We start from the raw sequence: 27,610 nt of genomic DNA on the forward strand, positions 1-27,610 counted from the left end.
AGGTAGTAAGTAGTCACGTTTAATGACAGACGGCTCGGGGGTTCAAACATCGATAATAATATGTATTTTTACATAAATAGCCATCGACCAATGAAAACCATTAAATGGGTTAGTTCCACATCTTTGGGGGGGGGGTACTGTCCACCAGCCGCGTGTACAAGCAGTACGTAAACGCGCGAAGGAAACTAATTTATTAATTTATGTTAATCATTTGTATTGTAACCTACTTTGTGAAATAGACACAGCAAAACAGAATTTGTTCTGCAGTATTTTTTGCAGCAGAGAAATGTTTCTCCACAGTATATAGTTCTTGAATGCTTTATGGTGAGCAACATTTATTATTAAACGCAATGTAACGTTTGTGACGTTTTTTTACTCGGTCTGGATGGGGTAAGAAAATGATGTGACGGTATACGGTTACCTGAAGAGCCTGCAACCAAAGAATCCGTGCTTAGAAATCTTAATCAATAATGTAAATGTACACTGGGAATCACTGGACTTTTTATTGTACTTGACAGTCGTCACAAAAAATACACTGACATTTCTCATCAACAGTACGTGGGTGGCAATCCGTGCTGAGTTTAAAACGAATAGTTCTTCCTATATAGTTAATCCAGCAAACAGCGTCCAAACAATACATTCACAAAAGACTCGTACTACCACACTGAATTCTATTTGTGGTCAATCATCGTAATTCTAAACGCGTCATTTACGTTATAAGGTCGTTTCCTGACAGAACATTAAATGCATGGATTGAGACGGAAATCGCGAGTTAGATAATCTGACATTACGCTTAATCTTTAGTGGAGATATTGTGTGATAATGTGAGTTGTTCTTTAAAAGCTAAGGATAATGGATAATCGCACAATGAAGTAATAGGAATTTCGTCGTATGCAACTACAAATGATTTGTGGCGTAATGGTTGGCGTGTCCTCACATCATTGAGGAAAGTTCAGGTTTGAATGCACTGTTCGGATGTACACTTAGCAGTTCAAAAAGTACATACTGCATATTTGCAATGCTCGCGGAATTCAGTGTTTGAAATATGGCGGCCAGTCGGAGGGGCGTACAAACCGTCGCTTCCATGCCATCCTAGTGCACGTAGCGGGGTACCATTGGGTGATAGAACATATACAGTGGTAAATATTCAACAAGAGATGTTATAGTGAAAATCCAAGCAACAATACCCAACTATAATCCAAACAATCAATGTCAAATAGCAATATTTACAAATCCGAGAACACACAGGGGACACACAAACAAAACAAACAACACACTGTCAAATCGGTGAGAGAGATACAAGGACCTCAATGCACAAGCCAAGATGTCAGGTGTTTCGAAAAGAGTGAGCACACCCTGCTCCACATGTGGCACCCAGCATACAATCGTGATTTTTTAGGTCATCCTCGTGCAAGACAATCGACATCCAGCGCTTCAATTACCATCTGTTTCATAGAAACATGATACTTGTCCACCAGCTGATGATACTTGCCATAGCACTTTTTAAATGCCAAGATCAGTTTTTTTCTTATAAAGCCTTGACTGAATAGTTTAAAACAGAGAAGACGATGTCGTTGAAAAAAATCAGAATACATACTATATGCTCTGCCATAACGGATAAGCTGAGATATGTAAACGCCATAAGCGGGGGAAACAGGTATATTGGCGTTAAGGTTAGGAAATTGAGAATATCACGACTTCCTCAATTTGGCAAATAAATAATGTAAACAAACAAAATGTATGATGAAGTTTTATTATCCCATATATTGATACTTTCAATAATCCCAAATTCAATGATTATATTTAAGTTGTTCATCCATTTGAATTTGAGATAAAAGAGAAGACAGATCTGAATCTTCTGATTGACATTATATCAGACTATGTTTACAGAGATGATTTTAATGTTATTGGCTAAAATTTTCTAGATTTTTGTAGCTGTATCCCACTCTCGCCTACCTACATACCAGGGTATACAATTCCCAGTAAATTAATAAAGATAGGGTCTGTATTCTTCTGTCCAAACTATTACATCATGACTTTTATAAAGAACGAGTGGCATTAACTTTGAAACGTTTTTTTTTTGGCAAATGTAAAGAGCTTGTGATTAAATATTAGAACATTGTTACATAGATGAAACCAGCTGACATCAGTGACACTTGATATAATTATGGCTCAGGATTATATACGGCGGGTGCCACGCGTGAAGCAGAATATGCTCACTTTTTACGGAACACCAGACATCACTTCATGATTGTCACGAGGTCATGTGGTGCACTCCTCAATTGTTGTATACTAGTGCATTGTGTGTTAGTTGTTTGTGCTGTGTTCTTGGACCTTCTTTGTAAGATTGCGCTGCAGTGTGCCCGTTGGTCAATTAGTTTGTTTGGAATTGTTTGTTGTTTAACTATGTACTGCGGTGTAGACCAGTCAGGTAAAATTCAGAATGGTGCAAATGTAGAAAGTGTTCAATTTATTCGAAACACCTGCCACCACTTCATGTACACCATGAAGTCCATATAAGTGTCGCTTACTGATTTCACTATGTAGTGTTACAGTAGTTGTTTTGTTGTGAAATGTTTTGTCAATTGTTTTCAGTTGTTTGTTTTGTGTTCTTTGACTTTTGCATAAAAAGTAATGGTTGGGTAAGTTCCACTTCCAAATATCTATGTTCATCCTATTTAAAAACTTTAGCATTTAGAAACAGTTTCAGCTGAGTGTGAGTGTGTGTGTATGCATATACAGTTTTGGTCAGTTTTGTCTGCAGGGAATAAAATAAAATTGGCACAGCGAACATTTTCCTATATAAAAAAATTCCCTGCAGACAAAACTAGATACCGCATTACTTATTGTTTGGAAAATATAGATGGCTTGTACGACGGACAACAATGCATACATATACATACCTCAGTGACATCAGCCAACAATGCTTGTGGATTGAGTTACGTGCATTTCGTATATTAATTGCAAATTGCCGAGGGATTCGGTATTTTGTCATGTTAGACATAATAAAAACATAAAAACATGCAAATATCGTTAAATCACCACGCAGTTATCATTTGCCAAAGTGATGTAAATTAATTAATTATTTGCTACTATCCCCCAGTTCAACACTTTTGCAATCAGTGGCATTCATACGTGACTGACGTAACCAAGGCAGTTGTAAGTATAAGTGGTTTACAATTAAATACTAAATATCTAATTTAATGTCTTGTATATCCCATGCAAATATCACTGACTACGTTATAATTCACAGAGAGACACTTTGTTTGACCACTCTATATATCGTAGTTCTCATTTTTTGAAAAAGAAATACTATACAACATTTAAGAAAGTCAGAGCCTGCCAGGTCGGACTGCAGCGCATACAGTGCATATATATGCATATATGAAGACAGTTAACAATATTTGTTTATTAAGTCATGTACATGTCGTTTGTTAATTGTCAATTGCCTTGGGACGTGACACCCACACAGATAGAAAGTCGGCTACACAAACCACATCGAAATCACCACGGTAACAGAAACGCTCCCAATTAAAGTCGAAACACCCAGAACACTTGGTGTGGATAAATAAAATAGAATAGCTGAACGTCTACAGGAGAGGAACACTAGTTGCTGAGATGAATTTGTGGCATTTATTTTTCAGGATTGACCAATTACTTAGCCAGCGTGAGACAATAACAGACAAGCGAAGTAAAGATTATTTACAAGAACTTTAAAACGTTAACCGTATTTGTAAAGCGCGTTTCAGATATTAGGTTATCGTTAACATTTTAAATAATGTATGTCACATAAATTAACAAATATGTGTTTACTAGTATTAGCCATGTTGCCATGGTTACCCTTGCTTCATATATCTACTTATTTGAAAATGCGATCCTATATATGCAATATATAACCATTCTAACCAAATCTATTATGGAGTTTATAGGTACCGACTAACAATCGTCGCAAATGAACTCTTCTTCACCTCAACAATTCTAAACTATCACACTTGTTTTTTTTTTTAGAACGCGTAGTATTTCTTTCAGTAAACACAGGATTAGAACAATGAGTCATATTACCAACAACATAGTAATCGCTCGAGACGACCGCAAGTTTTTACACAGACTTGTTCATTTGCTATTATATTTCAGAAATGTACTTTTGTCTCAGGGTTTTGTTATAATCTCGCAACGTGCGTGACTTTAAAGCGCGGTAGTCGTCGCGCTGCGCATGTGCGAGATGTATGGGTCTCATATAAACAAAGATGGCGACTTTGACAGTTGCGCAGATCAACGAGTACGAACTGAGACGTTTCCAAGCTTTAATTAGGCAATTTTTATGTGATTGGAAGGTATCGAAGGAGTCACCGTCGGTAATCAGTGCAAGTCGCGACCAGGTCAAACCTCATACTTTTGATTTCCGTTTGAAGAACGCATTGGATTGTGGGAAAATCTGTTTATCAACACAAAATGTTGCACATGCGCAGCGCGACGACTACCGCGTTTTAAATTTGGATATTCATCGCACATCTTGCACGTTTATTTCATAAATCCCTGATAATACTTATTTATTGTATTTCAAATTCATGTCAAAAAACGCTAAAACTTTACAGGAAGAATCGCCAGAACAGTTTATTTTTTTGATTTCCGATGCAATAAAATCCACAGTGGGCGCTGAACAAATGTAACTTGGAAGATTATTTCACAGTGAGGGAGGACGGGAGGAGAGTTATCGGTTACCGTGTGATTTGAGACGGGTTTAGGTACATTGTTGTACATTGCTGAAATGGATAATCCAGCGTCTGTTACTTTGTTGAACACATCCTGGTGGATTCGACATATCTATCGCTTTATAAGCAATTTAAATTGGACTTGTAAGTGAAAGGATACCAATGCAGCTGTTGCAATAATGATGTGACAATGCCTCGGGCCGAGTAATTGGACAAGCAGTAATATTTTTATTTTTTTTTCCCAATGAGTATTTTGCTTCAAAGCGTAAATTAGAAAATACTTGATTGATTGTCTTCTGGTACAATCAATCAAGTATTTTCTAATGTACCAAATTATGTAAACGCACTACATTTTAATTCTTTCGAGAAATGCTGATTATGTTATATAGTTTTGATGTGAGTGTTGGGAGCATATTGCAACATTACAGTATCCATGCATGATGGTCACATGATAACACGTTGAACACGGCTTTGCCATTTCATATTCAATACGAGAAACCACTCATGTTGTGAAAATGGATATTGTGAGCGCAGAGGCATTTATACCACTACACATCACAATATGACGCATTCGCTAATGGCCTAATGCTCCTGTTTCCAGGACATGAAAGGAGGAGCCGTCACCTCCTAAACAAAATATATGGTCATGGATGTTTCAAGTTCAGACACTACTACGTTCGATGCGATTTATTCCGGTAACTAATTGGGGTATTGCATCATTTGCTAATGGGAGTACTGTTCTGTGCTGTGTTATGCATTTGACAGAATGATTTAACTGCTGGCGCGTAACAACATACAAATTGTTAATCAACTGACAAATCCTGGATGTGCCTTACGAGTAATGTTGCACAATATGGATTAAATAAAAAAGCGCGAGAACTGTAGTGTAGAGCTTAATGAATTATTCAAATTCTTGCTGTGTATTAACCACAGAAAACGATTCCTGTAATATCGACTGAGGTTCAACTCATTCAACGACTGAAGCAAATATTTAACGTATTTGAATATTGTTTTAATTGACAATTAGCAATCCCAATTAGTAATATATTTCGTTCCGTGCTATATAATGGGGATAATGTTTCTCGTGATTTGCAATTTTTATTTCTTGCGAATCCTGATTCATCTGAATTATTGAACTTTATTCGTGACAATGATGCTTTCCATGGCTTGTGAATTGTGAAAAATGAACACGAACCCATGAGGCAAACTTTTGTATAGAATAGATATAATATCCGCCTTGATTAACAATTATTTCAGCCAAAACTTTCAATATGAGTTGATTGATTTCGTGGCCCAAAGGTTTACAGTAAGGAACCGCCAAATCAATGTGTTTTCCGTTAGGATGTCTCAAGAATCGTGATATGATTTCGTCTTCAACTCTGAAACTTTCCAAATATCCAGTTTTTCAATCCTCAAATTTGAACATCCAAATTCGCTTGTATTACACAATGAAATCGGTCTTGACAGTAGGTAGAACCCCAAACTAAAATATGTGGAGGCTATAAATAAAATAATGCCATTCACTTATGCATAACGTAAGGTATGTTACGTAAGAGATCATAACTGTTTTAAGTCAATGTTTAGTCCCTGTAAGTTTATAGTTTCCATATTGATGATTTGAAATGAATGTATATGTGTCGTTAAACTTTACAGTACAGAAAGTGACTCAGAAAAAGATTGCAAAAAATAGTTTTGTTTTCATTGTCAAAATTAGTTATTTTTAACGGTAATATGTGTACCATCTAGTTTGAAATTAACATGTCATCTTAAACAATAGTAAAATGGTCACAGGAAAATATGTTGAAACAATTCCTATGCTTTATTTCTTGTGAATTGCCTGAAAAAAATTGCGTGATTTAGTTTCCGTTATCTGGCTTCATGACCTACTCCTCGCCACCCCGCCTTCCCATGTATTTGATGTGCAGCTGTCAATTACTACGTCAATTGACGTCATCAAATAATACGAGGTTTCTGACATTGGATTGATTGAAAAAAATCAGATGCAACGCTTATGATTGTTATGCAATCAGTCTTAACTTTTTTAAATATGTGTGCTGAAGACATGATTATATTCTTACATGTTCTTGAAAACGAATTATTTCGCTCATGCAAACGAGAAATTGTCAAATCGCGAAAGAATCACCTGAGGACAGTGTGCAGCTCGTATTGTGTGACGTATCACCAACTTTGTGCACATTTGCATTAAGCCTCTGGTGCGACACATATCAATTTTTGCACAGTATTTCTTGCAGCACAGGTGTCACAAATTTGATTTTCTGTGTGGGCTAATAAGCTACAATTAATGGATTAAGTGATATTTGTATCGAGACAACTTACTCAGTTGTGGAGAGCAGTTTTCAAATAAATATATGCATCTGGTGGGCTTCAAATATTAAAATCGTCTGTCAATCCCAATAAGTATTACACTTCATTCAATTCATAGTTATGAAAATAAGACTTATTTATATAAATGGCACACAGATGTAAAATTTCTAAAAGATTTGTGCTGTTTTGAATCTCCAGACAATGTTGTTTGGCAGAGTATATTTACCGGCGTCTGGTGAGGCTGTGCAGTTGTTTATCTATGCTAATCAGTAACGTCTCAATTACACACATGCTCGCTCCAAACTACGGAAAAAGACGCTATTGTACTGTGTAGCAATATTAAATGTCAGAACATAGAAGCAAAAGTATATTTGAAAATTGTTAAATATCGTGAAATCTGTACCAATTTTTGATGATAACACAACATGTCACGGATCGTGTGAATGCTCTGTAACACACGGCAAGATTTGCATAGAAGATGTTTGTAAACATTTACATTCATACATACGTCTTTGGCACATTTAATGTACAATTGAACAGTATCAAGCAGTCGACTATAATATTCTTTGCATCCCAGTCACGTGTGATAATTTATACAAATGAAACACGAGATTTAAATGCACATCACCACATCACACAACTGTTACTAAAATGTTAAACTGATTACATAATAGTTGTATATAATGAAACAATACAGATTATCATCCAGCATTCTCAACTCAACTCAATATCATACATATAACACCTTATTTGAAGTTAAAGTTAACCAGCATAGTGTTCTCCAAAAAAGGATTGCAATTGACACCCAATTAACACGTGGCATTGATTTGTAAAAGTAACTTTTGTAAAATATTTTGGACATGTTACTGTCCAATTTTAATTTGTTGTTAAATATAGGCCACGTATCATTTAAAAATTTTGAGTGGCTGTAAGATTGGATATCTAACGAGCGCTTGCTTTTGTTTGAACAAATGCAACCTTGCGGAACTAGGCCACTAATCAATTTGCCAGTTTTTATTTTCCCATAATGAGTGAGAACCGGGTCAGAATAAATTGTCTGGCATGTGATTAGAAGATGGTTCGATATTCTGCAGTGTTTGTGACATGAGACCCGTCTTAGGAATTTGACGGCGACCATCTCTGATTTCGCCCCCAAATATCACGGTTAATTCGTATAAAGCCGGTGTGCGAACGTTCACTGCTGATGGACTCATGAACACTACTTGATAATAACTGGCCTACAGGCAACAGACAATAATTTGTCCCAGCAAAAGTTGATGGCCTTGTGATGTTAATTACTTCATTATACACCGTGGTAAAATTGTATCACCTTTTACAAAATAACGCTTCGTAATTGCTTACCATATTTTTTTTCAGAAAACATGTTAGCCAAAATGTTCATATGGTCAAACAAAGAAAAAGTACAATATAATGGGGAAACTATTGCACGGAAAGTTTCACGGGAAAATATATGGCACACAAAGGGTTGAGAAAAGATTAAAATTAAATATCCAAAGTGATACCAGGTGTAAATATTACCAAATTAGTATTGCGAATACATCTGAAGGGTGAGCACATTTTTTCCTTGATAAATTTCGAATAAAACACGAGTAACAGCGATTTGTGATTATTTTTTTCAGATGTATATTTTGTATGTATATTTTCACCAGAATATGTTGTTTATTTTTACATTCAGATAGTGAAATCTTTGGAAAATATATTTAACAAAAATTGTTGAATAGGTATTTTTCATATATATCACATCTAGAATCACTGAAAAAGTGGAACAATCTGAAGAGTGCCTGCAGAATTAAAACAATGAAATTTTCTAATTTGCATATCATAGTGGATGAATAATGAATAGAGTTGCTGCATTTACTTTTTTAAATCGTCATGAAATCTTCTATGACCAATGTTTTGATGTCCAGTAACATTATTTCATACTTGACTGTGTGGTTTGTTAATTATTTAGAATACATTAAAATATGCACAGTTAGTCACCACAGCAGCTCACCAGTGGCTCGTGTGAGACGGGAAAAAGAATCTCATCTCAGGAACAAAGAAAACAATAGATGATTTACCGTTCACTGCGAGATCTCGCGTAATACGTGAAAGTCGCAGTTCGAACGTCTGAGTCAAGAATCGAATGATTTTGAACATGATTTTTTTTTGTTTAGTTCAACGTCGAAATTCTTATTTTTCAGAGAATAATATGACGTTGAGATATTTTGACTCCATCAAAATTTACCATCATCAAATTTGTATTGCACATTATTAGGCGTTAAAAATACAAATAGTTTGGCGTTTGTTGAATCTCACGCGATGTTTTGTCACCACTGCGACGCAATTACGTTTCTTTGTCAGTAATCTGTAATCTCTCTATTCCTGGCAACAATGCCTTTTACGCTGAATGACTCAGGTGGGTTGAGCGATGATGTCAAAGCCCAATATCATCTTACCAGTACAATGACTGGGAGTAGATGCAGTTATTTTGTTCCTAATGAAATATATTTTTTCTAGGCAAAAATGGTCTATAAAACTCGAAGCTCAGAAGCCATCTTTCTTGCGCTATTATTATAACTTAAATTGTGAATCCAGAGGTGAATTGGTAAAGCACCGGCGACGATGAAAGGTTATACCATGTTCGAGTGTTTGAAAAGCGGTATGAATCATAACTTGATATCCTTGTTATAAAAAAAAAGTTTAAAATGTGCTCAAGGACATTAGTAACAACATTCATTGTAACACCGTTATTTTTAGTGTATTTTTATTACAAAGGAAATAATATATTTTGCCTTACTGGAAGGCGTGTATACCTCGTTCTTGAGAGCTGTCTGGCAATAACTTATAATTTAGGGAAACGTTACAAATCTCATATAGTTGTACATGAATTCTATATACAACTGTTTTTCGCATTACGAAATGTGTAATTAATTGTTCATGCTCGGTTATGTTTTTACTCTTCAGAAACTACATGAGAGTTAGTAAGCACGAAACAGTGAAAACAGCGAAAGTGGACTACAGGCGTGCTATGCTAATGCAAACAGTTAAACGCGAGGAAATAGACAGATTAAAAGTCTTCTGGTCGAGAGTATATAAAATGTCTCGCCCCAAATCGGAACGTTTTAGGGTTAAATCGCTTGACATTAAGATATGAAACTTCTATATAATCCGACAATATTTTTTCATTGGCGTCAGAAGACATGAGCGATTGCCAAGTTTGTAATAATTCGAGCCGGAGGCAATGAATGATGCTATTCTGAGGGTATATATAGAGGGAGATTATATATTTATCATAGCATAATTCTACGGATAACACAAAAATGAAAGGGCGGGTATGTTGAAAGTGATACTATTTCTGAAATAAATCATAATTCAAAAGTATTAAACATAACGCAATGGTGCTGTATAACACGCAAACGCCTTGCGTACGTTGTGCTCGTGAGACGTGCACTCGTATTTTTTTTTTCAAATGTTAAACATACATCCCTAGTTATTGCATCGTAGACCTATTCCCAGGAATTCCAGTGGTACTAATCCACAGTTGTGTGTGTGTGTGTGTGTGTGTGTGTGTGTGTGTGTGTGTGTGTGTGTGTGTGTGTGTGTGTGTGTGTGTATGGGGGGTCGTTTGGTGTACTGTTTTGATAACGCTCAATGTGTATCCAATGACGTTAGCTTTCCATGACTTTTTGTACAGATAACAATTCAAACATATACGCCTGGAATATCATGACCATCACATGACTTTTGTCGGCTTTCTAAGTGAAAAAAATAAGTTCCACGATAAGTGACCCAATATCACCAAATATTTGCCCTTTCTAGGGGGCCTAAACTCCGCCATGATTTCTAATCCCTTTGGCGTCAGCATAACGTGGTCACATCTTAATTACGTCGGCACGAAGGGTCACAAAACACGGATGTGAAACGGTAGAAAAAGAACCCTTACACTGCTACGGGGTGAATGGATGTGCTGGAGTGATTCAGAGAAAACAGAGAAGCGATGCAACTCGTGCACTACTGCGTAATATCTTCCACACATCACTAACAAATAAGCTTCTAATAACGAACACGCTTACTGATAGGCAGAGGTACAACATTTTGCATGAGGGGGCGAGATCTAGACCTTCTGAAATGCTTTTTCCTGCATTTTGATGGGCAGATTTTGCTGACACAAAGGATTTCAGCTTCACCCTCCCACATTTTTTTCGGGTGGGCGACCGCCTCCTTACGCCCCCTCCCCCGGTGCCGTCAATTGATAGGCCAATTGAAGTATTAGACGATCACCTATACAATTAGCTCTGCTTTGTGAACAGCAACTTAGCTGATCATGTTACAATTTTGATGTCTAAAACAATATGATAGTGAGTCTAATAGTATTATGATGTATTTTACATTTAATGCAAACTGATTTTTTTAATGAAAATGTCAAATAATAATAGTAAATACGCTAATGTTAATGTTAATTACAAACAGCATGCAATTGTGTGATTATGAAATTTCTAATTTATTAATCAACAATAAACATCAATTCTGTTGATCGCATGAGAACCCAATTCATTTTATGGCTCGTTAGTATTTTAAAGCAACCTTACGGAACTTGTAGTATATGAGCCTCGGTAAACCAGGTTCACATCACATGGCGTAGAAAGCTAAAGCTGTAAAATAATGAACATTTGTGTTCACAATAATTGCGAGAGTATTCACAAGCAATCTCATTGGATGTACAATATCAATGGTTACAACACATCCCCTGAATTGTGACGTCATATGACAGCTACTGCATGTTTATTGTAATGGACTGTGCAGCTACCGCATTGGTATGAACGACGTAATAATAGGTTGCATAAACAATAAATTCAATGATTTATTCTCAGGGTTTAAATGAATACAAATCGTCCAGAAACTCAAAACATACACAAACAGTCATGTGTTAAGTACAGCACAATATATTTCCACACGATTAGCGCCTATGGATAGATATATACATTAAACGCCCAACAAACAACCGTGTTTTGTGTCACTGGAGTAGTCTGTACTTTAAACTCGGATAAATGATTGCTTGAATATCTATAAATATATACTAGAATGGTTTACAAATTTGACAATGACTTGAAAATAATTGCTTCCGACTATGAATGCATGTTTACCGACTAGATTACCAGTCTTGCATGGGCGCCGTTTTGATATAAATTTAGTACTTTAATTATAGGGGTAAATGGGAAACAAAACAATTTTTAAATTCTCAATACATTGCTTATAAACAAGTAAAAAAGAATCGATGTATTTTGCCTGTCTGCCTGCTGTGTATCTTTGGGCTTCAATTACTCATGGCAAAATAGACTAAAATTACAGTAAATATATTGATAGATGCTTCAAATGAGACACGCCGCTCAATTAAATATGGTCTAATTCGCAATCATCCGTCCTGCAAAAACAAAATGCCAATCCCTTGCCGCTTTCTATAGGGCATGTGTACATTGTGACCATGGTTACAATTGCAGTAATATATAACGTCATGCATATGTTTAACGTGTGCCTTAAAGTAAACAAACTGTCAATAAGGCAAGCGTTGAGACATTTTTGGCAGACTTATTTACATAAAGTACGCTTAGATGACCCACAACAACAAAATAAGTGAAAATGGGTACTCAAACTGGACGATACAGAATTAAAACAATGAAATTTTCTAATTTGCATATCATAGTGGATGAATAATGAATAGAGTTGCTGCATTTACTTTTTTAAATCGTCATGAAATCTTCTATGACCAATGTTTTGATGTCCAGTAACATTATTTCATACTTGACTGTGTGGTTTGTTATAGGGCATGTGTAAATTGTGACCATGGTTACAATTGCAGTAATATATAACGTCATGCATATGTTTAACGTGTGCCTTAAAGTAAACAAACTGTCAATAAGGCAAGCGTTGAGACATTTTTGGCAGACTTATTTACATAAAGTACGCTTAGATGACCCACAACAACAAAATAAGTGAAAATGGGTACTCAAACTGGACGATACAATTTTTACAAACGTGATCCACTCCTGCTTCATATTCCTAATTCCATCCACTTTGAAAGTTTACTCCCTTGGTCAGGATATGCATGTTCGACATGGGACAACGTAATTACACCATTGACGTATGCACTGAATCATAGCAATCTCTCAAAATGTAGATGTATTTGTAATGCACATGTCTAAAGCCCAGTGACTGTAATGTGTACACCCTGTATTTAGAAGTCGACTCTTACTTAGCCTGAATCGGCTCATACTGTTAACTATATTTTATTTATGTAATACGTCTGGACTAAAAAAAACAATACATCTTTATCAATTCTGTACTACAAACCCTAACATAACTATAGTGAATAAGTTGGGAAATATATATCCCCTATGCAGTAGGAATAAAATATTACTGTGAAGGTTTGTATGAAAACTTGATGATTATTGAGTAGAAAATAACTCCGACCCCTATTCGAAATACCAAATTTCTATCTGATGTAATATAATCATTTGATATGCCTAAGCATTGCCCGGCAATGTGATCTTTGTGGAATATGATTAAATAGGGTAGCTTTATGTTGTTGATGTTTTGTAATAGTGGTTTAGCTATATACAATACTTATGAGTTGGTTAGTTTGTTATTACCATTATAAACAATTATCTTTTTTGACTATTTGTTACAAATTAATAATTTTAAAATACAAATCTTTAAAACCCTTAAAGGGCTGCGACAATTATTGTGTTTTTCAGACGCACATATCGATTATATACGTACATCCGCTGTCACACTAATGAATCTTTGCTTCGTTGTCGATAGATTTGTCAAAAATATGATGAACAAAGCTACGCGTATATCCCATAAGACCAGCTTAACTATCGAATTAACCTCAATGGCAATCTTTTTAATAAGACTATCATTTAAATATAGCTATAAACCGTGCGCCTTTCTATATTTGTATTTTTTAATTTATGAGATTCAATAAACTGTTTATAACAATCTCATAATTTCTTGAATACATACGTCATAATTATATTAAATAGATTAATATAAGCACCGGATTAATTCTATACATTGCCGTGATTCGCGGGTAAATACTCGATGAATATCACTGCAAACCTTCGAAAGTCTGTAACCGTGAAAATGACCGCTTGGATTTTAATAAGTATGGAGTTTTAGAATAATGTAATGTAACTGTGTAATGTGTTTCAACTATTGAATTATGACACATGTCGGAAATCTAATCATAATAAGTGCCACATGTTTCTGTCAAAAACATTTCAGTGCGTTCGAATAATATAAACCAATATATGAAAGTTGAAGTCAACCATGTCATACATACACTTCGTTACGTTTAATTGCTCAGAATTGTTCACCCAAAGACATTAGAAAGAGATTCTATTGTCTTTGGTTCACCAAACTAGATTTGCATATTCAATCACTGGGGTATGTCGTATAACGAGATTCAAGACTACCTTATAAATCCCGTGAATCGTATTAGCAATTGCACATAAACACAGAGCAGCACCCTCCACATTTCAAGAAACGTAGAACCAGTACACGCTGTAAACAGCGAAGGTCGGAGAACATAAATCAATTATCACATGTGTACGTCACATACATCTCGCAATATGCACACATTCAGGGGAACAGCTAAGAGCTGTGGGTAACCCATCTATTGGCCGTGACCAGTGCCACTTTGACGATGAAACGTGTATATGTTTTTTCAGATATTCCATTTTATTTAAACATGAATTCAACATAAAAAGTTAAATCTTTGTAGTTACTTCCAGAAGAAACCACTCAACTAACGTCATCTCTGTACACAGCTGGCTCTATAAATGGATTCTAAAAGTTTAATACAATTGCACGATATGGGAATTCTATTTCCATTATAAGACTGTTCTATCGAGTTTCAATTCAATTTATGCTGTCTATATCTTGATAATAACGCGAGAAAGAACTATTGTGCGGGTGAAGTTGGAAATAATATATAGATATAACCCATATGTTTTGGGGAATGGAATTTAAATTTAAATAATATTTGCTTGTAACTGGATACCCTGTATGAAGCTAATGATATTGGTAAAATCATTTTGTTAAACTGTCGGCGTGAATGGAAAATTACAAAAAAAAATGGTTTAGTGAAGTAGTCAATGCCTCATAATACCTATCCCGTTATAGATATATAAAGTAATTATAGATTATGATACATCGCCGATTGATTAAAATGTGGCTTTTATCTGATATTAGCCATAATTCTATCAAATAGAAATTGAATTCGGGCTTAGGGATGTTTTTGTCATGTGTGTATTGCACAGAATTGTCGACTGAACGGAGTAAATTGCCATGACAAGGTTATATGTTCAATGCAATTAAAACGATTACTGGCATATTCCTTCCAAACTTATCAAAAAGTTTTAAAGCGAGGGAGTCGTTACCTGTACATACGATCATAGCGTGTCGTTTTTTACAAACAAGCATCTACCCATGATCCTTTGCATTTTTTGCATGCGTTGTTATCGTTGCTTAGGACTCTCCGTATGCGCAAGATATATCCCCCCCCCCCCGCTTTAATACGATGTTGTTATTGAACCTTAGAGAATACACCAAGCAAAGTTATAACTATTTTAATGCACAGAAGTGTATTTGAAACGCAAAGTCTAATGCTTGCAGGGTGTTATGATCGAGGTGTGAAATAGCTATTGAATTCAGATTTGTTTTTGTTGTTTTGTTCATTGCAATAACAAAACTAGATGTATTACAATATATAAGCAGCTGTGAAAAAGGGAACAAACTATACAAATTAAATTATTATGCAAATTAGTCGACAACCTTGACCAAAATCCGAGGGTACTGGTTAATAGTTATGGAGCTTTTTATATGCACTGATGGTAAATTTATTTGCAATATGCCAATCACGAACTTGTTATATTTCAACATTAATAGTGTAAAGGTTATCCATTATTTTTGGAGAGATGAAATTAAGTGTATCCTTATATCATTTCATTAACATAGATTAAAAATATGTCTGTGCCACGCATTGATCCAAAAACTATCATGATAATCCCAATTCTAGTTTAGTTCGATTAAAGCGTTCAACGACAAAGTCGTAGAATTCGTACTCCAGGGTTAGCCTCGCTCTCATTAAACGTGTAACGTTTTCTGACGGCAGTACACCGGGTTGTTTTAAAGACTTCATTAAATGCTTTCTCTTATCGAGACCTGAAAAGAATGAAATTATTAATATTATTTCTTGTTTTGTGTTTGAATATTTAGCCTATCTCCCCAGCTGAATAGATTAACGCGTTTCAATCGTTCAATCGATTACACAGGTATTATGTGTGACATATTCATTGCATTGAAATAATTGTGTTTGATATTGCAACATGATGGAATTGATGGTGTATAGTTTGTCGACAAATAAAAACCTTGTTAAATGTCATAATCATGATGATAAAGTTTGTATCCAAGCGGTCAGAAATAAATCCGGCACTCGTTCGCGTTTGTCATTATTGCATTCAACGAAAATACACTTAACCATAGTTGTTAATCAAGATGCCAAATTATTTTAAATCTTCAAACTGATCAATATTGTGTCTTAATTAGTATTCAATTAACAGATTGATTGATTGAATGATTGATTGATTGAGGCACTCAACATCAACTCAATGGAGCTGCATCGAAATTAGAGACGCATGATAAAAATGCGAAATACAAATTTGAAGCGAAAGTGCAGTTGTAATATAAATAAAATTAACATAGCGCCTCTTCTTTAAACATATTATACTCACTTTTTAAAATAGAAACAGCACCTTTCAAATATTTTGGAAGAAGATATTCAAATATTCGCATCGTATTTTCCAAATCTTCTAAAATTCCGACAAATGTGTACTCGTTGATAACATGACGCTTCGCTTCTTCAAGAGACCACTTCAAAGGTTGTCTGAAGAGAAATATATTATGATGACAAATCAAGTATGAAATGTTAAAATGACATTCAGAATGTGTACAATGGTGTTGTGCAGTGTATAAAAATTGCTTGGTGCTCGGATCAAGAACATTTTGTTTTTTACGTTTTTTTAATATTCGATGTCAATATACTTAGTACTAAAAAATAAAAATCTAAGTTTCAAAAGAGTGTTTGATATTCGTTCTCGTATAACAATGTAACAATTATTAAGAGTGATATACGATGCTGTGTTGTTGTGTGGTAAGCAAACTACTCGTACAGTGTGAGCTTTTCAAAGTAACCTGAGCGACACGTATTTGAAACTCCCTGTCCAGTTAAAGAACTTTAACATTATCTATCTGATCATACTTGGATCATATTACATAGGATTAAAATGCGTATGACACGTTATAGTGTGTTTTGAATTTCAATTTCAATTTCACTACTTCTAGGAGAACACAGATATAGATCAACAATTGGTTGTATTATTTATATAAGCGAGATCTGCCTACAATCACGGTGTTACACATTATAATATTGTCGAGTTCGAAACAGATTCATAGCATTTGGTCAAATTCACCGTGACCTAGGGAAAGGGTTATGACGACAGCGAAAGTGGGGCATATATGGGAAGGAGAATATCGATGAGCTGATACCTATAATTGGATACAAGAGGGCGCCCTTGCCAGCTGAACACATGTCTCTGTATGAATTCATCAATATAGTACGGACATATGAATACTGAACTGAGTCATGACTAAATATATAATGAAGATAAATATATATACACTTGTACCTGCAGCGAGGGTCCTGCCCACAGAAAAATGGGATAATATACCACGCCCTCTCGAGTTGACATTCAGTTTTGTTCAACAGTACACATTCATCATATGTCTAAGAAAGATTAAAAAACAATTATTGTGTTTTCAGACGACAGATTTACCAAAATGATTCAATATGTTTGACGACATTATCACATTATATAAGATAAGAGAAGAAATTAAATTCAAACGCAGAGTAAATGTGACATTTATAATTTTATGTTGACGTGTAATAAAAGTACATTTTAAATTTCGATAACAATTAAAATAGAAATATATTTTACAATCTACACAATCTGATTAAAATCTGATGTATCGTGCGGAATGTACTTATTTTATATATTTATTTTACTTTTACTATTTTTTGTGTTTTTTATGTTTGTTTTTTTTTTTTTTGTATATTTAACTATCGCGGCATTTTTTGGCATTTACAATTACTAAAACTTTAAAAAACTATTAACATATAGATAAAAGTTCAAAATAAAATAAAATAAAATTAGTAAAAAATGGAAAAAAGCCAAAACTAGGATATTATTTTAATCAGATTGGGTTCAAATCAACTCATTCAAAAATAAGTTAATATTAACCCCGGCTAAAATAAAGTATTTCACAGTATATGGATGGAGATAATGTCGTTCAAACTGTGTTTAGTTGTGTAGTCTTTCATCATTTGTAGTTTATAGTAAAATCATTTTCGCCATTTACAAGAAAGATTATTATACGGTCGCATATATTTAAGGTAAAGACTTACAACGAGCAAAGCAATAGTCAATCAACTGACTAGTATGTAAAACACACGCTTACGAAGGAGTTAACCGTCGAGGGTTTATTGGTTGTATATCATGATATATTAATCAGTACCGTGTAATTGCGATTAAACCATTTTAATAAACTCATCGACAACGCCTACCATGAAAACAATATCAAACTGAAGGTAAGCTTTCAGAACTCTATCATAAATGAAACATGCTTAAAACAAAGGTCAACATTAACAACCCGCAATTTTGAGATGACTAAATTTACACATTCAGTCAAGTACTAAGTAGTTTTTGAACATCTTTAGATGTCTACCCGTCATCTACAATTTACTGGACGTCACAACACTAGTCACAGACAATTTCATGAACATTTAAAAAATAATATTAATGCAGAAGCTCCACTATTCGTCTATTGATGTGCAAATTAGTGAATATCATTGTTTTTTATTCAAATGAATATTACTCAGCAGACACTCTGTAGACCTTTACACTTTTCAGGTATTGTAAATGCAATATAAGGTCCCGCTTGATTGCATATATACATTACAGTGCCTAACAAGTCTATTGTATTACAAAATGTGTCGTGCTTTATTACTGATCGCCTAAGTTTTTATTGACCGAAGTCCACAGATCAAAACGATATCGGCCCTGTCAATAGAGTGCCTATATTCCTGGTATAGATGCTCTTCATCGCTAGAGGGCGTGGTTTTTCAATGTTGGTTACTTTTTTTACCTGATTCCTTTCTTGTTCTGTGCCTTTAAACTTTGATACCATGTACTTATTGATGGAATCGCCGAATCTATTGAAATAATAAGCTGATACAAGGCGTCTAAGCGGATCTCTTATCACGTTGATATAAATGGGCTTTTTTTGTCCGTATCTGAAATATAACGACGTTCGAATCAGCAAGATTACGTTTAATGCAGTTCTTGCAATTTTGTGATGAACACATCTAGGTGAAAACTAAGCGAAGATATTAAATCATTTTCTCAATATTGATCAAATATCAGTAATTGATTACAGCAATGGTATATATCAGTAATTGATTGCATTCAAGTACGTAATTGAATGTAATAAGTTATTATTAATGTTCCATCCTACTTGCATGATCTTAGACTTTTCTTAATACCCATGTAAACATAAGAATTTTGCGTACAATTCATAAAAAATCATATCCAACAGAAATTTAAAATTTAATTTTAAAGCACTTCTAAAATAAAGTAAGCCAGGCAGAGATCTAAATGCACACATGCAAATTGCCCTTAAATGCAAAACATTGTTTCTGTATGAGTAGGATTTGTGGGTAAACTATTGGATTATATCATTTCTCAATACCCAGTGCAAGGCTTTCTGCACGTAATACCAAGTGGGAATGCAACTTCAATGACGTTTCTCTTAAATTAATCAATTCACTTACTTTGAGAAATTCAGAAAGTGTACATGCATGTCAAATACCCTGGGTTTAGGAAGGGCTGATATTCTGTCCACCAACGCGGCCTGCAATTAAATTTAACAAAGATAGTTCAGCACTAGTGTAATAGCATGTCTACTTTTAAATGAACATGGGTTACAGTTAGAATAGAAATTGGTTGAACCAGCAAAACCCATAACAGCTTACAGATCTGTATTATATTGTGCCTTTTAATTTCAAGCAAAGTTATCTCTCGCAGAGCAGCAATAGCTTATATACACTCTAGTACGGGCTAAGATTACTGATAACTTCATATTTTTTTCATATCGACTAGACCACGTATCTGTAACGCATCAGCGGGCCTATATTTACTGACCAGGGGACGACTAAACTAGGATTATATAAATTTAAATACAAATCTAAAGCCTCCACGCCTGGATCATCTCAAGCCTCCACATCTGACTCTTCCAAAGCCTCCACACCTGACTCATCTGCAGCCTCTACACCCGGCTCATCTAAAACCTTCACGCCTGACTCATCTAAAGCCTCCACATCTGACTCATCTAAAGTCTCCACATCTATATATCTCATTTAAAGCCTCCACACCTGACGCATCTAAAGCCTCCACACCTGACTCATTTAAAGCCTCCACGCTTGACTCATCTAAAGCCTCCACACCTGACTCATCCAAAGCCTCAACACTTGACTCATCCAAAGCCTCCACGCCTGACTCACATGAAGCCTCCACATCTGACTCATCTGAAGCCTCCACACTTGACTCATCTAAAGCCTCCACATCTGACTCATCTAAAGCCTCCACATCTGAATCATCTGAAGCCTCCATACTTGACTCATCTAAAGCCTCCACACCTGACTCATTCAAAGCCTCCACATCTGACTCATCTAAAGCCTTCACGCCTGACTCATCTAAAGCCTCCACACCTGACTCACCTGAAGCCTCCACACCTGACTCATTCAAAGCCTCCACATCTGACTCATCTGAAGCCTCCACACTTGACTCACCTGAAGCCTCCACACCTGACTCATTCAAAGCCTCCACATCTGACTCATCTGAATCCTCCACGCCTGACTCATCTGAAGCCTCAACATTTGATTTATCTAAAGCCTCCACGCCTGACTCGTCTAAAACCTCCACACCTGACTCATCTGAAGTCCCCACAAATGAATCATCTAAAGCCTCCACACTTGGCTCATCTAAAGCCTCCACACCTGATTCACCTGAAGCCTCCACACCTGACTCACCTGAAGCCTCCACATCTGACTCATCTGAAGCCTCCATACTTGACTCATCTAAACCTCCACACCTGATTCATTCAAAGCCTCCACATCTGACTCATCTGAAGCCTCCACGCCTGACTCATCTGAAGCCTCAACATTTGATTCATCTAAAGCCTCCACGCCTGACTCATCTAAAGCCTCCACGCCTGACTCATCTGAAGCCTCCACAAATGAATCATCTAAAGCCTCCACACTTGGCTCATCTAAAGCCTCCACACCTGACTCATCTGAAGCCTTCACACTTGACTCATCTAAAGCCTCCACGCCTGGCTCATCTAAAGCCTCCATACCTGACTCATCCAAAGCCTCCACAACTGACTCATCTGAAGCCTCCACACCTGACTCATCTAAAGCCTCCACGCCTGACTCATCCGAAGCCTCCACACCTGACTCATCTAAAGCCTCCACGCCTGACTCATCAAAAGCCTCCACATCTGACTCATCTAAAGCCTCCACACCCGACTCATCTAAAACTTTCACACCTGTCTCATTTAAAACCTCCACATCTGACTGATTTAAAAGCTTCCATACCTAACTCATCTAAAGCCTCCACAACTGACTCACCTAGATCTTACACATCTGGCTCATCTTAAGCTACCGCATCTGGGGCATCCACAATTATTGAATAAATGACGTGAAATGTATTTAATGGAATGAGAATTAATTGGATGTCAACTATTAGCTCGATTTTCTGAGATAATCACGTGCTGTCTGCTGACCATTCAAATCACGGTGTGTGCTCTTCGATAGCGAGCGCTACATATATTTCGCCACCATTCGTATCTTGCTTGTATGTTACTTACAAATACAAGTGTTATATACAGGCCTTCGAACATAAATTAACTTCTATCTTAAAATTTAGCCTATGGCCAACCGCTGTCGGACACTTACCTCGTCGTGTTCGTTAAAACGTTGTTTCCAAAATTCAGTAGAATGGGTGTAGCCATAATGGTAAAATTTCGCCAACTCATTAAATATCGCAATGACGCTACGACTACCACACTTTGGCACACGATTATAGACTACCAAATTTTCTTCTTCAGCAACCACCTGAGATATCACAATAATCGAAGACAAATTACTTTCACATTTGTTTAGCAAGCAGACTAGTTTAGATAATCTGTAATGTCGCTATTAAATTCAAGATGTCACTAATTTAGAATAAAATATATTCTCACAGTGAGACTGACATTTTAGCTAAATTAAGCTTCTGTTAATTCGTGCATTGCGTCAAAACAGCATATACTTGTTTTACAGTATGTTGACCTCTTCCCCGTTGTGTCGTCACAAGAAGCGCTGTCTCAATAAAGACCTGTGTCATGTGACGCCAGTGGCCGATTCTTTTTTTTTTAAATAGCGCCCGCCGCCATGTAACACTAGTGTTTATACACGGAATTAGATACTCCTTTTTACAATTTGAGTTGCTTTTTAATCACGTATTTTAGTGGAATATTGTTTAGTGAGTGAAATGTTAATGTCACACGTAATTCATTTGTTGGAGCAGCAGAAACTATCAGATAATAATTTGTAATACAATTTGTGTTTGAATTTCGAAATTTCCCGCGTATTTTCAACTACCTTGAAATAGAACATCCTCAATAGAACGTCAGCAATAAAATCACACGTAGAACGCCTTCCGAACCAGAAACTAGCAGCCCATGTGTGTTCGTAAAATATTCCTCAGTTTCATTTATCATTATTAGTAAAGAATCAATTATTTAATATATCCGTAAAATGCGATATGCGTCAGATCGGTGTAAAGAGATCTGCAGCGTCAATGGCTCTTTGAATTTACATGTGTAAATGAACCATGATGCACATACACCAAAACAATTGCTTGCGCATTGCTTGGGTGTAAAAACATTATGGCCGAATTGATGGCCAAACTAAAAATATTGTTGAATATTGAACGCGTTTTTGCGTAAAATTTTGTATTTTTTCACAGCAACGCGTTGAAAAATGGATGTTTCACCAATTAACAAATTGCATATACTTTCGTGTAACAAATATCGGTCCATATAAATATTATATTAAATGATTTTTTAACAATCAAATGATTTTCATTTAAATGTTTTTCATTAATTCGTTGCTGTTCAAATATAATTCAAATTGAAAAGATGTGACGTAACAAAACTAAATTAAAAATATTTTCACTTTTCCCAAATTCGCTAGATATTGTTATGTGTGATAATTGATATTGACAAAAAGAAGTAAATTCTGTAACGTCGTGACGTGGAAAGTTTAAAAACAAACATGTGTGCATACGGGTTTTACTGTTATACTACACAAAGTTTCATTGTTTATATTTACTAACTAAACATATTGCGTTGGGTGTAAATTAACTGTGACTGTATGTATCTACACAATATACGATATTTCATTAACTGGAGTCATACATCATAATGTAGTAACCATGGAAATTTCGAACAATTAAAAACAATGTAAACTATTTTCGAGAACGTTAAATATTATGTTTGATACTGTATTTTGATTGTACCAATATTATATGATTTATCGCAAACACTTGTTTTCAAAGTGGGGAGTTGTTACCCACGCATGAAACAGACGGTCATAGCATGTCGTTGTTTACAAATAATCGTATATCCCTGAGTCTTTCCGTTTTAACGTGCGTAGTTATCGTCATCGGGACTCAGTTCTCGCGCAGGTGAGCAAACATAGTATTTCTTTCATCATAACAATGAACAACCAATATTCTATAATAATTATTAGCCTATTATTCTTTTATAATAGAGGCAGATTATTACACATCTAGTACTTTACACTATTTATAGAATACAGTAATTTCCGGTATCGGCAATCCAATAGCTATGTAAATTAGGAGTTAGCGCGGAGTTCAATAAATATGCAAATTACAATTTATTGAATTATGTTTGACCTCTTGAACACCATCAGTAGATCAAAAACACCCTTTAAAGGTCGGTGTACGTCGCGTCGCGTCCTGTTCGGTATAGGACTCGTACCGACGTGTAAAATACACATTTTTTACGTGAAATTCGAACACGCGCTGCGGGACGACCACTGCGCTTTAATGATCAGACAAGCTTTCATCCAAAAGTATTCAAACTAAAAAATAAAGAAAATATGTGCTGACTCTCTCTCTCTAATACGCAACCTTGTACGGGGAAATTTGATCAGTAGTTACCAGATGCACTCGAAATAGGACTTTGTAAAACAATAAATTATAATTGAAAAAAATGCCTTTTTTGGTTTATTTGCTTCTATGTCTAATTCATTACAACGGGTCTCTGCGTATATTATGTAAAGGGTATTGACACTTTAGTCGACGATGAGCACACACTCCTTATGATTTTTACCCGACAAAAAGTTACTTTGTAATAAAAAGACGACAAACCTACTCAATTTTGGATACGAACTTGAAGTACTCCATCTCCCGCGATTGCGAGAAAAGCAAGCACTGGTTGTGTATATAATATAGAGCAGGTTGTTAACCACAATTGTACCAGGACAATTAAGTGACAAATTAAAAGCAAATAGAACAAATGTCTAAATACGAGCTCGTATCACTACTTACCAGTCGATGGATGATTGATTTTTCCAAACCATTAGTCACCATCGTGGTGACATTGGTAGGCTGGTCCATTACATTGTGTAGAACTACATCTGTCACAAAACAAACATGAGAATATCATATTTGTTAAGTAATACATGAATATTGTGTCTTCAATGGACACGTTGTATTGGCAATGTGTGTAAAAGAGCATTGCAAGCAAAGTAAATAGTGTCTACATTTATAATTGCAACCAGAATTATAACAACTGAGACGGAAATCCTCATCAGTGCGTGTGTCGGGTTTAATACCGAGGTTTGTTACTACATGGATAATGCTGGAATTACTTCACCTGCGTCTTAGTCGCTATACGTTTTGCTTACCAGTAGTCCGTGTCTTGTTAAATGTAACCGCTACGGCTTCCTTTCCTTGTAGCGGGTATCTCTTCTTCAATATGAACGCCTTTGTATTGCTTCCTCTGCCTGGATCGATAGCGCTCAGTAAGAATCCACACAGAGCGCTGACAAAAACAACGAAGCCAACAAGGGTCGATAATCTTTTCAATGTCACACACGGATTACGCATTGCTTCTTTTAGAAGTAGGCCACCCACGTTCCATTCATTTGCAGTAACAAGATATCAAAAGACTATTGGTGTGAACAGATAATTAGCCTATATGCACGACTGCCCTCTGGTGTTCGAGTAAACAGAAGTGAGAAGTAAAACGACCTCGTTCCGCAAATCTAGTCAGGTCACGCGTCTAGCAGACTGTCTTGATTATGTTATACTCGCGTGAAGTACTCCATCTGTTAAAACCTCATGATATATGAATTGAATGCGTTACGTACTGTGCCTGCTGTACGCGTTCGACAAAGCCTATGTTCTGCAACACACCGTCCCACACGCAATTTTGACTTGCGATCCCGGCATTGTAATCTCGTAAATACCAAGTTATGATGACGATAGTGAACTGTACGTTGGTGGATGTTTATAACCAATAATGCATTGATCGTTTTTGGTATGTTGTTGGTTATCTTGTTAGACGTATAGCCGTCATTAATGGATGTATTTTTTTCTTTTTCTGTAAGTAATCAAAAAAAAACATAAATGAATTTATTCAAGTATTATTTCAATTTTACCCTTCAAGACAGGCAATCGTTTTTGTGAATTTTAGCATTCAAAGTAATACATTAGGTTTGTTTAAATAGTAAACGACGAACGATGGACGGGCCATTCAGAACCCGGGGATTACGGAGCCGTTCTTTAAATTTGCAAGCCATCGATTATGATAATAAATATACAAACTCGGTCTATGTAAAATTCAATTCCTGCGAATTTGAAAACTTCTCAAATCATAACAACGCTTCACTGATATCATGAACGTGCTATCCAACAGTGTCATATGACATCACGTGACTATTATAGTTACTGTATTGCGTTTCGTATTATTCTCAATTTTAAAACCTATGCACTTTTTTGTTTTCTTGCTTTCATTATTTGTAAGATATTTTATAATGTCTTTATTTGTTACTACATGGGATAGCGATCTACTGGTAGGATTGTGTGTCGGCTGGTTTAGATTACAAGTCGTATTGCTCACGTAACACAGTGTATGTATTTTCACAAATCGCTGCCTAAGTTTGTCGTTGAGTAGAGTGGTAGTTTCCTAAATTAATGATGTTTAACGTCATTGTTGTACTTTGACAGTTGCCATTTATCTGTTAACGAAATTAATACTATTTATCACATGCATCATTGTTTTTAGTACAATGCCAACTCATTTTAGTTGGAGGACTGCATCTACATTAGAAATGTGTGTTTTTTTCGAAATTACATCCTGACATTTCGTAGGCCGGATACAAGCATCACCCTCACTGCAAAGTAACATATTAACATATGCAATGACACAGGCCCTCTACGGAGATACAGGGACTGTGGCAATGAGTAACACATTTACGACTAAATAGCATGTGAAGATTGAATAACCATTCACACGTTGGCTGTTTAATATTAATAGCACGATTCATCCACATAATAGCACAGCAATTAACTCTTATGTCGTCAAGACAATGTAAAAGCACATGGGCATAACAAGATTGGGGTTAATCTACCCACATCAGACCCTAGGACCGTTACGCTTTGAATGAATCGATGCACGGCGTAGTTCTGATTGTCTGCCACGAGGCCATTTCAAAGTTTATATTAAAAGTTCGCGATAATGCATATTATGCATTTCTAAGGGTATATATCAGTGTTGACTGGGACACAATTCCTCTGTAGTCTGCGTTAGTTCTTGGGGGTATCACAAATCACAGCGTCAATACACAGTTGACTCCAATCCATTATATAATCTCAGGAGGTATTTTATGCTCGTTGTCAGCATGACTGGAAAAAAAGGTTATCTGATACGATGGGGTCAAATGGCGCAGACAAGCGGATGGCTTCCAGGCAATAAACGGGGCAATACCTTAATACAGCGTACATTGGAATGTAGATTTTTCCAGACATTGATTAGATTTCGCTTCTTCGAGTAGTTTTGGCGATGCGATGCGTCATCTGTCATATAACTTTCTGCTGTTACGAAAACAAAGTATAGCTGTAAGGAATGCCTCGAACAGCTAGGAGAAGGTCACCGCGTCAGTTGGTATAACGACCTCTTGTCAATGCGTGAAACGTAGATTTTAATGGTTTCATTGAAACATTAATTCCCCGGGTCCGACTACAGATAAGGTCATATCAAAGATACATTATACATGCAAACATGGTTAATGCGTAGCAGTAGTATTTCCAGTGACTCAC

General features: G+C 35.9%; 1 protein-coding gene across 1 annotated transcript; it reads right to left on the bottom strand.

Moving 5' to 3' along the window:
• Window positions 1-15,655: 15,655 nt before the first annotated feature.
• LOC144353205 (uronyl 2-sulfotransferase-like) lies at window positions 15,656-25,396 on the bottom strand. Its single transcript, XM_085491910.1, has 8 exons — window positions 25,195-25,396; window positions 24,836-24,924; window positions 22,174-22,332; window positions 19,990-20,069; window positions 19,305-19,452; window positions 17,789-17,886; window positions 16,835-16,986; window positions 15,656-16,265 (listed from the first exon to the last, which is right to left on the bottom strand). Exons 1-8 carry the CDS (start codon window positions 25,394-25,396, stop codon window positions 16,099-16,101), a joined length of 1,095 nt encoding a protein of 364 aa, XP_085348036.1. The 3' UTR covers window positions 15,656-16,098.
• Window positions 25,397-27,610: the final 2,214 nt, after the last annotated feature.

The sequence above is a fragment of the Saccoglossus kowalevskii genome, chromosome 17, assembly GCF_978046115.1.
Source record: "Saccoglossus kowalevskii chromosome 17, keSacKowa6.1, whole genome shotgun sequence".
NCBI classification, from domain to species: domain Eukaryota; kingdom Metazoa; phylum Hemichordata; class Enteropneusta; family Harrimaniidae; genus Saccoglossus; species Saccoglossus kowalevskii.